This window comes from Monodelphis domestica, chromosome 6, assembly GCF_027887165.1.
Source record: "Monodelphis domestica isolate mMonDom1 chromosome 6, mMonDom1.pri, whole genome shotgun sequence".
NCBI classification, from domain to species: Eukaryota; Metazoa; Chordata; class Mammalia; order Didelphimorphia; family Didelphidae; genus Monodelphis; species Monodelphis domestica.
Genome location: NC_077232.1, coordinates 274,552,396 through 274,564,606, shown reverse-complemented (window position 1 = coordinate 274,564,606; position 12,211 = coordinate 274,552,396). Strand labels below are relative to the sequence as shown.

At 37.5% G+C, this 12,211-nt stretch overlaps 1 protein-coding gene across 4 annotated transcripts in view; it reads left to right on the top strand.

Moving 5' to 3' along the window:
* Nucleotides 1–12,211, top strand: part of FRAS1 (Fraser extracellular matrix complex subunit 1) — a 637,413-nt gene that overhangs the window by 211,867 nt on the left and 413,335 nt on the right. For all 4 annotated transcript variants that reach the window (XM_056803248.1, XM_016423079.2, XM_007495970.3 and 1 more), the window contains exon 6: nucleotides 765–898. In XM_056803248.1, the coding sequence (XP_056659226.1) occupies nucleotides 765–898 (134 nt within the window). The remainder of the gene's footprint in view (nucleotides 1–764; nucleotides 899–12,211) is intronic.

Genomic DNA, 12,211 nt, shown 5'->3' with positions numbered 1-12,211 from the left:
GCAGGTAGTGCTCCTAGATGACTTTTTGATCCTGGTGCCTTGATTTCACAGCTTCTTTCTTTAAGACATGACAGAATATATACATGACATAGAATGTATGTGTCCCATTTACCCTTGTGTTCTTATTTCTTTCATGGAGGAATTAACCATAATGAGGCATCCAGCAATGGAATAGCAGAGTCTGACATAGGATTTAGGTCTATCTTTTGCACTCCCATGCTCTGTTTATTTCCTCTGATGAGATTTCTTCCCTTCTGCCTTAGTCTTCTTAGACCTTCCAGCTAATCTTCTTTCTTTTTTGAAAATAGACCTGATTTTGGAAATCCACACTCATTTTCCTTACAATCCCAGGTCCCAGATTTTTGCTTTGTAAAAGAACCTAGCTCTTCACAGCCTCTTCGCATGAACTTGAGAAGATGCCCAGAAAGTAGATTTGCAGTTCTCATATGCTGTCTCTTCCAGTTCCATGCCCTGAAAATGATTGTTTGCTGGCTTAGGGAGAGAGACACTGAAGGGAACAATACTTCTGAAAATAATGGAGAGTTTTGAATTTTGTAATAAATTTTTTCAAATTCTTAGTGCTTTAGAAACTTTTTCCTCCACCATATATGAAATATTAATATTCTGGGAACATTAAGGGAAAGAAGTTAGGTAAGTAGGACATTGTTTTTGCGTTGTGCTATTTGAACTGTAGGCATTGTAGTTAATAGAATAATTGCATGAATAAGGGGGAAATGGGTAGGAATGATGCTTGTGTTTTCTAGAACCCTGTTCCTTGGATGGTCGTTTGCTTTTGGATGGTGAGGAATGGCAGCTGAGCCAGTGTTCTAAATACACGTGCAGAAATGGAACTCCTCTGTGCTTCACTGTTCAATGTCAGCCGCTACTCTGTGGCCAGGTAAGAGGGCACCACACAAGGAAGGGGTGACACTTCATAGTCTCATCTGAGAATGTGTTCATGGGTCATGGAATTGCTGCAGAAACGATTTAAGGATCTAATCTAATCTAAGGATTTTTTTTTAAAAGAAAAGTATACTATTGGTAAAAATAAAAACAAGACCCTTTAATCTGAGGCCTTCCTTTTATCCTTAACTTTCAAAAATAGATCTTGTGCTAATTGTTATATTGAGAAACTATGTTGCAGGAATTGTAAAATGGAGTTTTGAACCCTAGACTTCAATCCCAAGAAGTCCTTGGTATTTTCCAGAATTCCCTATAATCTCCCCTGAGTTTCCACCTGGGCGAGATCACAATGAGTATTTAACTGGCTCTCTTCCTCTACTCAGCCATTGAAAGATGTAGTAAGTAAACTGTGAATGGGCTAATCAGTCCTAGGCCTGTGGTTTATTATTTTGTATCCTTGATTTCTAATAATCCTTAATAAACCTTTTAAATATAATACTTTTAATACTAGATACTAAATTTAATTTTTACAGAATCATGGGATTTGCAAATGAGAAGGGTCATTAGAAAAGATCTCATGCAATACCATAATTTTACAGATGAGGAAAATAGAGGCAAAAATTTCTTACCAAAGGTCACAGAATTACTTTGTGTCCAAGTTAGTCTTCTCTCTACAATGCAGGGGCATTTGTCTCCTGTACAGTGATTGCCTTATAGTTGGGCGCATATATGAAGAACCAACCAATTAGCGAGGTTTAGGAACTCACAAAGGTCAAAATGATATCTCCGTGTTGGGGATGTTGTCTTCTAGCTGGTCTTGCTTTAAGGTACAATAATAGTTTTGTTGAAAGCTATGTGAAAACTTGTAAAATGGATAACTGTAGATCATTATTTTCATCATTTGAAACACTGGAGGAAAAGGAAGGGAATAGACATTCATATAGTATCTTCTATGTGTGAGGCAGTATGCTAAATTATTATTATTTAAAAGACAGAAGAGTGGTAAGGGCTAGGCAGTTTGGAGTTAAGTGACTTGCCTAAGGTCACACAGTGAGGAAGCATCTGAGGCCAGGTTTGAACCCAGGTCCTCTTAACTCTAGGCCTGACTTTTTATCCACTATGTTATATACCTGCCCCTATTTTTTACAAATATTATCTCATTTGATACAACAACTCTTGAAGGTAAAGTGCTATTATTATACCCACTTTACAGTTGAGGAAACTGAAGCAAACTGAGATTAAGTGACTTGTTCAGGGTCACACACTCTCGGAAACTGGATTTGAACTCAGATCTTCCTGACTCCAGACCTATGCTCCATCCAGTGTGCCACATAGCTGCTTATGAAGCGATGATATCCCTTAATGCTTGAAATATATTCTTTCTTGACTTATAAGATCTACATTTAGAGCCATCTGGTCTAACACCTTCATTTTGTACCTACCTAGGTAGGGAGGCATATGGATAGGTATGTATTTAATAGAGACAGAGAAAGCTAGATAAGAGATACTTAAATGAATTAGTGGAATTAATAACATATTGTTGCTTTAAGTTGTCTCAACATCTGTTGTCCTAATATGTTGTTAGGTAAATTTTCCAAAACCCAAGGTAAAAAGTTGGCATCTTCATCTTGTAGATGAGAAAACTGAAGCCCAGGTAGTTGGTGTCTTTTGTAAAGTCACCTAGTCTGTAAATAATATTTGGAATTTGAACCTGGATCCTCCAACTTCAAATCCAGTCCCAAATTTGATTATTTTACAACTTTTAAGGAAGTAAGTCATCCCAAAACATTTTTGAAGCACCTACTGTGTGCTAGGCTCTAGATGCTGGCAAAGAATCATGTAATTGCAATGGAGTGGGGCATAGTTGGTATTTCCCAGTTGGTTTTTCCTTTCTGAGAAACTCTGTAGTCTTTACATTCAGGAGAAACAGCGCCAGAATTTGCCTAACATTTCAGCATATGTAGCTGTACTCTAGAGACAGGGCTGAAAGCCGTCACTTAGGTGATACAAAGCCCCTTTCTTTGTCAGATACAACAAAATCAATTTGTGTGGTGCGGAGTGACAATTAGGCCATATTTTCAAAGACAGATAAAATGCAATTAAACAAGATGCTAAAGGTCAAATGGCAGGGGAGATAGGATCTTTTGGAATGACTGAGTGGTGTTGTTTCTACCCTGCCAGCTGGTATATGTGCAACATTTCCTTATTTCTCACAGAGTGGACCCAGCTGCAAAGTAAGAGATAAGTTGCTTGGTTGGGGTTACTCATTGTCCTTTAATGTAGGCCTCCAGTTCTTTGGGCAGTTACTCCACATTTTTACTGTTTAAACACATTCCAGAGTTAAGTTATGTGGGATTAATAATGCAAGTTACCACTGAGAGGGGTGTGTGTGTGTGTGTGTGTGTGTGTGTGTGTGTGTGTGTGTGTGTGTAGCCAACCCTTCATTCTGTAACACTTAACTGTGCATCAGGACATTAGGTGTTGAGACAACTGAGAGCAATAGGATTTTATTAATTTCATTAATTTGTTTTCCTTCATCTCTCCCTCTTTCTCCCTCCCTCGCTTCCTCCCTCCCTCCCTCGCTCCCTCCCTCCCTCGCTCCCTCCCTCTCTCATTCCCTCCCTCCCTCCCTTCCTCCCTTCCTCCCTTCCTCCCTTCTTCCCTCCCTCCCTCCCTGGTTTCTTGCTCTCTCTCTCTCTCTCTCTCTCTCTCTCTCTCTCTCTCTCTCTCTCTCTCTCTCTCTCTCCCTCCCTCCCTCCCCCCTCCCTCCCCTCATTTCTATTAAATACATACTCATCTATCTACTTACCTGTCTGTCTTTGTCTCTCCATTCATTCATCCATCTTTTTTTTTTTTAAACTGGGTTTCCTGTTTTTCTCATTCTGGAAGTATAGTGGCCACCCATGGGTCCAACCCCACGGCTGACCAATATGGAAGTTTCTATTCCATTTCTACTATGACCAGGTTTGTCCCCCTTAGATAGCCTTATAGTTTTGTTCCCTAAGACCTATCGTATTAATATTAAATTTAGTGTAGACTCCCAACTGGCTTTTGTCTGACTGCAACTCAGAAGTCTCATACTCAAACAATCCACCAGCTTTAGTTTCTCCAATAGCAGGAATTCTAGGCATTTGTATGACATGCTGAATTATTGCTCACTTCAACCAATATTAAGAGTATAGCATGGGAGCAGCTAGGTGGCTTAGTGGATAGAGGGCCAGGCCTAGAGGTCCTGGGTTCAAATCTAGCCTTGGATACTTCCTAGCTGTGTGATCCTAGGCAAGTCACTTAACCTCATTTTCTTGCCCCTTATTGCTCTTCTGTCTTAGAGCCAATTCTTAGTATTAATTCTGAGACACAAGGTAAGGATTTTTAAAGAAACTTCTAACTGAAAATGACAGGAGTTTGCTTTCCACTGGCCTAGCCTGTAGAACCACAGGGTTTTTTCAGGCTATTATCATAGTAGATAACAGAGGGTAGAATAACAAAGCAAATAGTAATAAAAATATTTTAAAAGATTTAGACCCAAATCATAGGTATGACTAGAAAAATGATACTATATTGTAAACCCCTGAGCTTCCTAATTCTCCATTGTGCTGTCCTCCCCACCCCCCCCACTCCTGCCTGCTCTTCACTTCCCTTTTGTAAATAATGTAAAACCTTGAGTGCCACTTGAATCTTTAGTGGTTAAGCTCCTTACCCCGGTGTCTTAAATTTAAATGTCTTTTTATAGGATAGTAAGATGATCAGGTTAGGTTTAGAGAAGACCTCAGAAATTCTCTAGTCCAGCTCCTTCATTTTACAGACCAGTAAACAGAGGCTCAGGCCCATGAGGGAATTTGTTTAACATCTTGGAATCTTGGAATTGATGTTAGGTCCTCTGAGGCTTGCATTCCTTATTGTGCCCCTTACTACATTAGAATGAATAAGATCTTACCTGTAGCAACCAACTCTGTCCTTGGCTAGATAAAAAGAAATGAAAATAAGACTTGTTTGTCTATCCTGCATGCATAGTTTCTGCCATTCTCTGCTAAGTTTGTGTATACTTGGTGAAGATTTATGACCAAAGTAGCTCTCTAGTGAGTGAGGGCTTTAAAATCTTTTTCTCCAAACCCAGTTTAAAAAGAGCTCATTCAAATGCAGCCTTAGACACTAACTAGTGGGCAAGTAACTTCACCATCGACTGCTTCACTTAGTTTTCTCAAGAGGTAAAATGGGGATAACAATAACACTTAACCATGCAGGGTCATTGTGAGGATTTAATGAGATAGTATTGGTTTAAAAAAAGAAAACAAAAAGAAAGAAAACCCTTAGCATAGTTCCTAATATAGTAGATAGACATCATATAAATTATTAACTCATATCTTCAGTCCTAGACTTGAAATGTCTATGGGATACTTTTTAATAAATCAAAGTTACCATATAGCATGATGAAAGACATTCTCAACCTTCTTACCACTAATAATACAATGTTTGAAGCTCAAAAATATTCAATGTTATTAGCAATATATTTGATCTCATTTTACACAAAGAAATATTGAGAAGCCAAGAAAGTTGTCTCAAGGATAGAAAACAGTTATTACCTGCTGTGGTTCAGACTTCCAAAGTTTGTCTTAGCTGGATAACAAGTAATTCATTCCATTGGGTTCCTAGATTTCGAGGCTGAAGTGTTGATACAATCTTTTAAAATTTCTGTAAAAAATATTTTATTTTCCCAATTACATATAATAACAATTTTAAACTTAGATTTTTCAAAGTTTTAAGATTCAAATTTTGTCTTTCCCTCCACCCTCCCAGAGATGATAAGCAATTTGATCCAGATGATACTGTTGATAGTCTTTTAAAAAACAAACCAACCAGAAACACCCACAATGATGTGTGAAGCATCCCATTTCTTCTGAGATGGGAAAAGGAAACTCTTTCCTCCTAAGGAATGATCTCAGTATCTAATGCTTATTCATCCTTTATTCTGTCTTCCTTTCTCACCTCACTTTTAAAGTATCACCTCTCTTCCTAGAACTCCCAAAAATGCCATTTGTAAGGAAAATTCGGGACTGGACCATTTGATCTGCCAATCCAGAGGGCTTTCATATGAAAAATTCCCCTCAGGACCAAAGAGACAAATAATTAGATGCCAGGATGGGGAAGAATTGGGTAGGCTTAGGTACTGACAGATAACACCTACATCTTGGCATTGGTTTTACTCCCTGACATCCACATGTGTGTTTGCTATCCTGTGGACTTGTGCCAAGTGTAAAGACTACTCTAAATGAAACAGGGAGCTTAGTGGGGTCTTGCCTTATAGAATAGGCTGCCTCTCCTAAATCACTGAGGGGTTAAGCAAGAAGATTTCCATTTGCCTGGATTGATTATGAAAACTGAAACCTTGGTCTTAGCTTTAAAACTGGCTTAGATTTCACCCGTGATTTACTAATAATATTACCTTACTTCCAGCTATGCCTACCTCTTTCTCTTATTCATCTTTTAACAAGGATAAGAGAATATGGAAACATTCTCTCTTCCCTCAATCTAAGGAAGTCAGATTCAGAGGAATGCTAAGAAAAAAGTGGGAAAGAGATGTTTCTTTAAGGCGCAATGAATTGTTATCCCATTTGTTTTTTCTCATCCTGATATAATTTCCATTACTTGAATCAACTTTTCTCTCTACCTTCTTCTAGTTGAGTTTGAAGTCCATCCTTTCCTTCATGTCCCAGTGCATGTTCTTCAACACGTGCACCCAAAATACATACACAGCGATTACATGACATTTTAGGGAGGAGACACTAACTTCTTGGGGATCAAGAGATGATTAATAAGGTGTATTGGTTGACCTGAGCTTTAACTAACTCCCAGGTTAATCCCTCTAGCTCCAGACTTTCCCCTGAGTTGAGGACATCTTTCAAATTTTGGATATTGAGGAGACACTTCAAACTCCACATGCCTAAAACTGAACTCTCTCCTCTAAACCTTCCACATTTCCCTATCTCTGTCAAAGGTGACAGATAGTCAAAGGTGAAGATAGTGTTTCAGATTTGTAATCTGGGCATTAACTCTGATTTCTTACTCTCTCTTACCATGTATCGCATCGCATGAGTTTTCCTTTTCTGCCTTTACTTCCCTAGCATTGGGGTCTTTTTTAGTTCAATCCTTCATTACCTCTCACCTAGATTATCACAATGGCTTCCAAATTGGTCCCTTTGGCTCAAGTCTCTTCCCACTCTACTACCCATGGATTACTGCCAAAATAATTTTCTTTAATCTGACCATTTGACTTACCAACTCGCCCAATTCCAGTGGTTTGATTTTGCTTCTAGGAGAAAATATAAGCTTTTTGGTTACCTTTTTTAAAAGGCTTACAACCTTGTCTTAACCTATCATTCTAGCCTTATTTGACCACACTCCCTGACTTGCCCCCAACTCTGGGAATCAGCCAAACTAGCCTTTCTGTTACTTACAAAACCCTTCAATTCCTGTCTCTGTGACTATCTATTCCCATAAAGTCCCACTGTTCTTTAAAAAAACAAACAAACCCAAACCCTTACCTTTCATGTTAGATTACATCAATACTGTACATTGGTTTTAAGGATGAAGAGTGGTAAGGGCTAGGCAAAAGAATTAAATGACTCATCCAGGGTCATACATCAAGGAAATATCCGAGGTTAAATTCGAACCCAGGATCTTACATCTCTGGGCTTGACTCTTGATTCCCTGGGCCACCTATCTATTCCAAAGATTATATAATTCTTTTTTTTTTAATCATTACCTTCTGTCTTGGAATCAAAACTTAAGTATTGGTTCCAAGGCAGAGGAGCACTAAGAGCTAAGAAATGGGAGCCAAATGACTTGCCTAGGGTCACACAACTAGGAAGTGTCTGAGAACTGATTTGAATCCAGGACCTCTCAATATCCTGAGCCACCTAGCTGCCCCTATACTGTTCTTTTATCTTGTTTACAAGAATCATATTATTTCCTTCTCTCCCCTCCTCCATCCACCCTTTCCATAGCCGACATACAATTTCATTGGGTATTACATGTGTCCTTGATCAGAACCTATTTCCATGTTGTTGGTCTTTGCATTAGGATGCTCATTTAGAGTCTAAATCCCCAGGCATATACCCTTGACCCATGTATTCAAGCAGTTGTTTTTCTTCTGTGTTTCTACTCCCACAGTTTTTCCTCTGAATGTGGATAGTGTTTTTTCTCATAGATCACTCCAAGTTGTTCAGTGCTTTGCCACTAATGGAGAAGTCCATTACATTGGATTGTACCACAGTGTATCAGTCTCTGTGAACAATGTATTTCTGGTTTTACTCCTCTCATTCTATCTGTATCAATTCCTGGAAGTTTTTCCAGTCCGCATGGAATTCCACCACTTTATTATTCCTTTGAATACAATAGTATTCCATCACCAACAAATACCACAATTTGTTCAGCCATTCCCCAATTGAAGGGTATCCCCTCATTTGCCAATTATTTGCCACCACAGAGAGCACAGTTATGAATATTCTTGTACAAGTCTTTTTCCTTATTATCTCTTTGGGGTACAAACGCAGCAGTGCTATGTCTGGATCAAAGGACAGACAGTCTCTTAGCGCCCTTTGGGCATAGTTCCAAATTTCCCTCCAGAATGGTTGGATCAATTCATAACTCCACCAGCAATGCATTGATGTCCCAACTTTGCCACATCCCCTCCAGCATTCATTACTTTCCTTTGCTGTCATGTTAGCCAATCTGCTAGGTGTGAGGTGATACCTCAGAGTTGTTTTGATTTGCATCTCTGATTATAAGAGATTTAGAACACTTTTCCATGTGCTTATTAATAGTTTTAATTTTTTTTGACTGAAAATTGCCTATTTATGTCCCTTGCCCATTTATCAATTGGAGTATGGCTTGATTTTTTGTACAATTGATTTAGCTCTTTGAATAATTTGAATAATTAGACCTTTTTCAGAGGTTTTTGTCATGAAGATTGTTTCCCAGTTTCTTATTTCCCTTCTAACTTTGGTTGCATTGGTTTTGTTTGTACAAAACCTTTTTAATTTGATGTAATCAAAATTATTGATTTTATATTTTGTGATTTTTTTCTAGCTCTTGCTTGGTTTTAAAGTCTTTCCTTTCCCAAAGATCTGACAAATATACTCTTCTGTGTTCACCTAATTTGCTTATAGTTTCCTTCTTTATATTCAGGTCATTCACCCGTTCTGTGTTTATCTTGGTGTAGGGTATGAGATTTGTGAATCTTAAAACTACTCAGACTCTACCTTAGAAGATTTGTTTAAACTATTCCTCATTTTTAACAAAGGAGGTACTTGGTCAGGAATGTATTGAGAACTTTTAAAATTACTCCACCCTACTCAGACAGTGCCTTAGGAGGAGATAAAGTTGCAAACTCCTTACTGAACAATGAAAAGTCCCTAACTCATACTTATAGAAAAGCTAGTACCTTAAGCTAGGTCTATTTTTAGATCTAATACAAAAAGATGCTAACTACCTATAAAGGTTAAATTAGTCCCTAAAAGGTCAAGCAACTTACAAAAGGAAAGCTTAACAAAAAGAGGTGTGAAGTTTTTATCTAACCAGAGAAGTTGAGAACCAAAGAATATGAGAACTAAGAATGAGCAGTCCTGGGAAAAAGTGTCTACTGTGATTGTTAAATGTGAAAATTTAGGGGAGGTGACATAAGAGAAAATTTCTTTGAAAGGAGAATTCAGTTCAGTTTGGAGGCAGTTCAGTTTGGAAATTGAATTGGAGGTTTAGGAGCTCAGTGGAGGACTGGAGCTTGCTTGAGACAATCTTGTGGTGAGTGATAAAGACTGACTCGCTCTCCCTTAGGCTCAGGCCTAGGCCATTTGGCCTAGGCTCTTTCTACTATTTTCTCTTTTTTTTCTCTCTCTCTCCTTCCCTTAATTCCTTCATTTGTATTAATTAAAATCTCCATTAAATCCAGCGGACTTGGGTATTTTCATATTTGGGAATTTTCCCATGGCAACCAGTTAATTTTAGATTTTATATCAAGACACTAAAAATTATCTTTACAGTTTAGTTGAAATCTTTACAGTTTTGGCAATTCACAGTCTTGGCAAACCACATTTTTCATGGTTACAGATATTGATGGAAACCTAATCTACTGTCTTCCAATTTTTCCAGCAGTTTTTATCAAATAGTGGCTTTTGGTTAAAAAAACTGGGATCTTTGGGCTTATCATAGACTGTCTTGCTGAGATCACTTATCCAAGTCTATTCCACTGATCCTCCTTTCTGTCTCTTAGCCAGTTCCAAATTGTTTTGATGACCCCTGCTTTATACTATCGTTTGAGATCTGGGACTGCAAGGCTTCCTTTCTTCGCATTTTTTTTCTCATGATTTCCCTGGATATCCTTGATCTTTTGTTCTTCCAAATGAACTTTGTTATGGTTTTTTCCTAATTCAGTAAAATTTTTATGGGTGGGTTCATTCCATTCACATTCAGATTTATGATTACCATATTGTATTTCCAGTGTATTTCTCAACATTTTGATTTCCACTCCTAGTCTTGCCTTTTCTTCTTTCTTTTCTATTTCCTTCTATTTCTTCTATTTTTTTCTTCTATTTTCTTCTATTTCTTCTATTTTCTTCTTTTTCTTCTATTTTTTCCTTCTATTTCCTTCTATACCAATGTTTTGTTTTTAATCAGTCCACCTAATTCCCACCCTTATTTTTCTTCCCTTTCTACACCCCCTACCTTCTTATTTTCTTTACAGTCTTTTTAAACTACCCTCCCACACTCTCCCTCCCTTATACAGCTTCCCTCCCCACCAGTCCGTTTGTTACCCTTCTGTTTCCCTATAGGGCGCAAATCAATTTTCTGCCCCAATGTATTTGATTGTTCTTCTCTCTTTGAGTCAATTTCAATACACATAAGAATTTAGTATTTCCTATCTCCAACCTCTTGTATTGATGTTCTCCCTCCCTCCCCACCATGAGCTTCTTTGTGATACATCAATTAACCCTGTTTTGTTTCTTTTCCCATTTCTTTTAGTATTAACCTCTTTTTTAGCTCTAGTTGTATGTGTGTGTATTTATACATATATACACATACATATGTATTTATGCATTCATAAATCTATATACATATTTATGTCTTCACATTTCATCTTAAACAGTTTGTCACTGTTCCCTCCAAGTGTAATTCTTCTAGCTACCCAGGTGATAATTACAATTTTTAAGAGTTACCAATGACCTCTTTTCTTATTTTTTAACTTATTGGGTCTCTTTAAAAAAAAGTTGTTTTTGTTTTCATTTTCTTTTTTCCCCCTTTTTTAATTACCTTTTGATGATTCTCTTGAGTTCTGTGCTTGGGCATTAGATTTTCTGTTCAGGTCTGGTCTTTTCTTTACAAATGCTTGGGATTCTTTCTATTTTGTTAAATGACCATACTTTTTCCTGTTAGAATATTCTTGGTTGTAGACCTAGTTCCCTTGCTTTCTGGAAAATTATATTCCCTGCCTTTCAGTCCTTCATTGTAGATGCAGCCAGATCCTGTGTTTTCCTCACTGTGGTTCCATGGTATCTGAATGTCTTCTTCTTAGCAGCTTGTAATATTTTTTACTTGGTCTGAAAATTCTTGAATTTGGCTATAACATTCCTGGGTATTGTCAGTTGGGGATTAAGTACAGGAGGCAATCTGTGGATTCTTTCAATCTCCACTTTTCCCTCTTGTTCTAGAATATCAATGCAGTTTTCTTGGATAATTTCTTGTTGCATTATGCCCACGCATTTTCATTTGTCATGGTCTTCTGGTAGACCAATGATTCTTAAGTTGTCTCTCCTGGAATGATTTTCTAAATCTTCCATTTTGTGGTGGAGGTGCTTCATATTTTCCTTGATTTTTTCATTCTTTTGATTTTGTTTTATAGTGTCCTGCTGCTCTGTGAAGTTGCTTGTTTCTAGTTGTTGTATTCTGGTTCTTAAAGACTGGATTTCATCCCTGACTTTTTGATCATCCTTCTCCTTCTGGTCTGAATTTCTTTCAAAGTCATCTTTCATCTTTAATCCTCTTTGTCTCATCTTTCATCTCCTTTGATTCATCTTTCATCTTCTTTGCCTCATTTTCAAGGTGGTTGATTTTGGCTTTCAAGACACTATTTTCTTCTTTTATTTCAAGTGATTTTGTTTCCAGATACCTTATCTTTGTTTTTAAGTTCTTTTCCCAGTTGTCTTCAGCCTCTTTTAATTGTGTTTTGAATTGTATTTTGAGTCCTTCCTGAGCCTATATCTAATTTGCTGGTATTTCTGTTTTTTTTCTTTGTTTGGAGTTCCCTCATATTTCT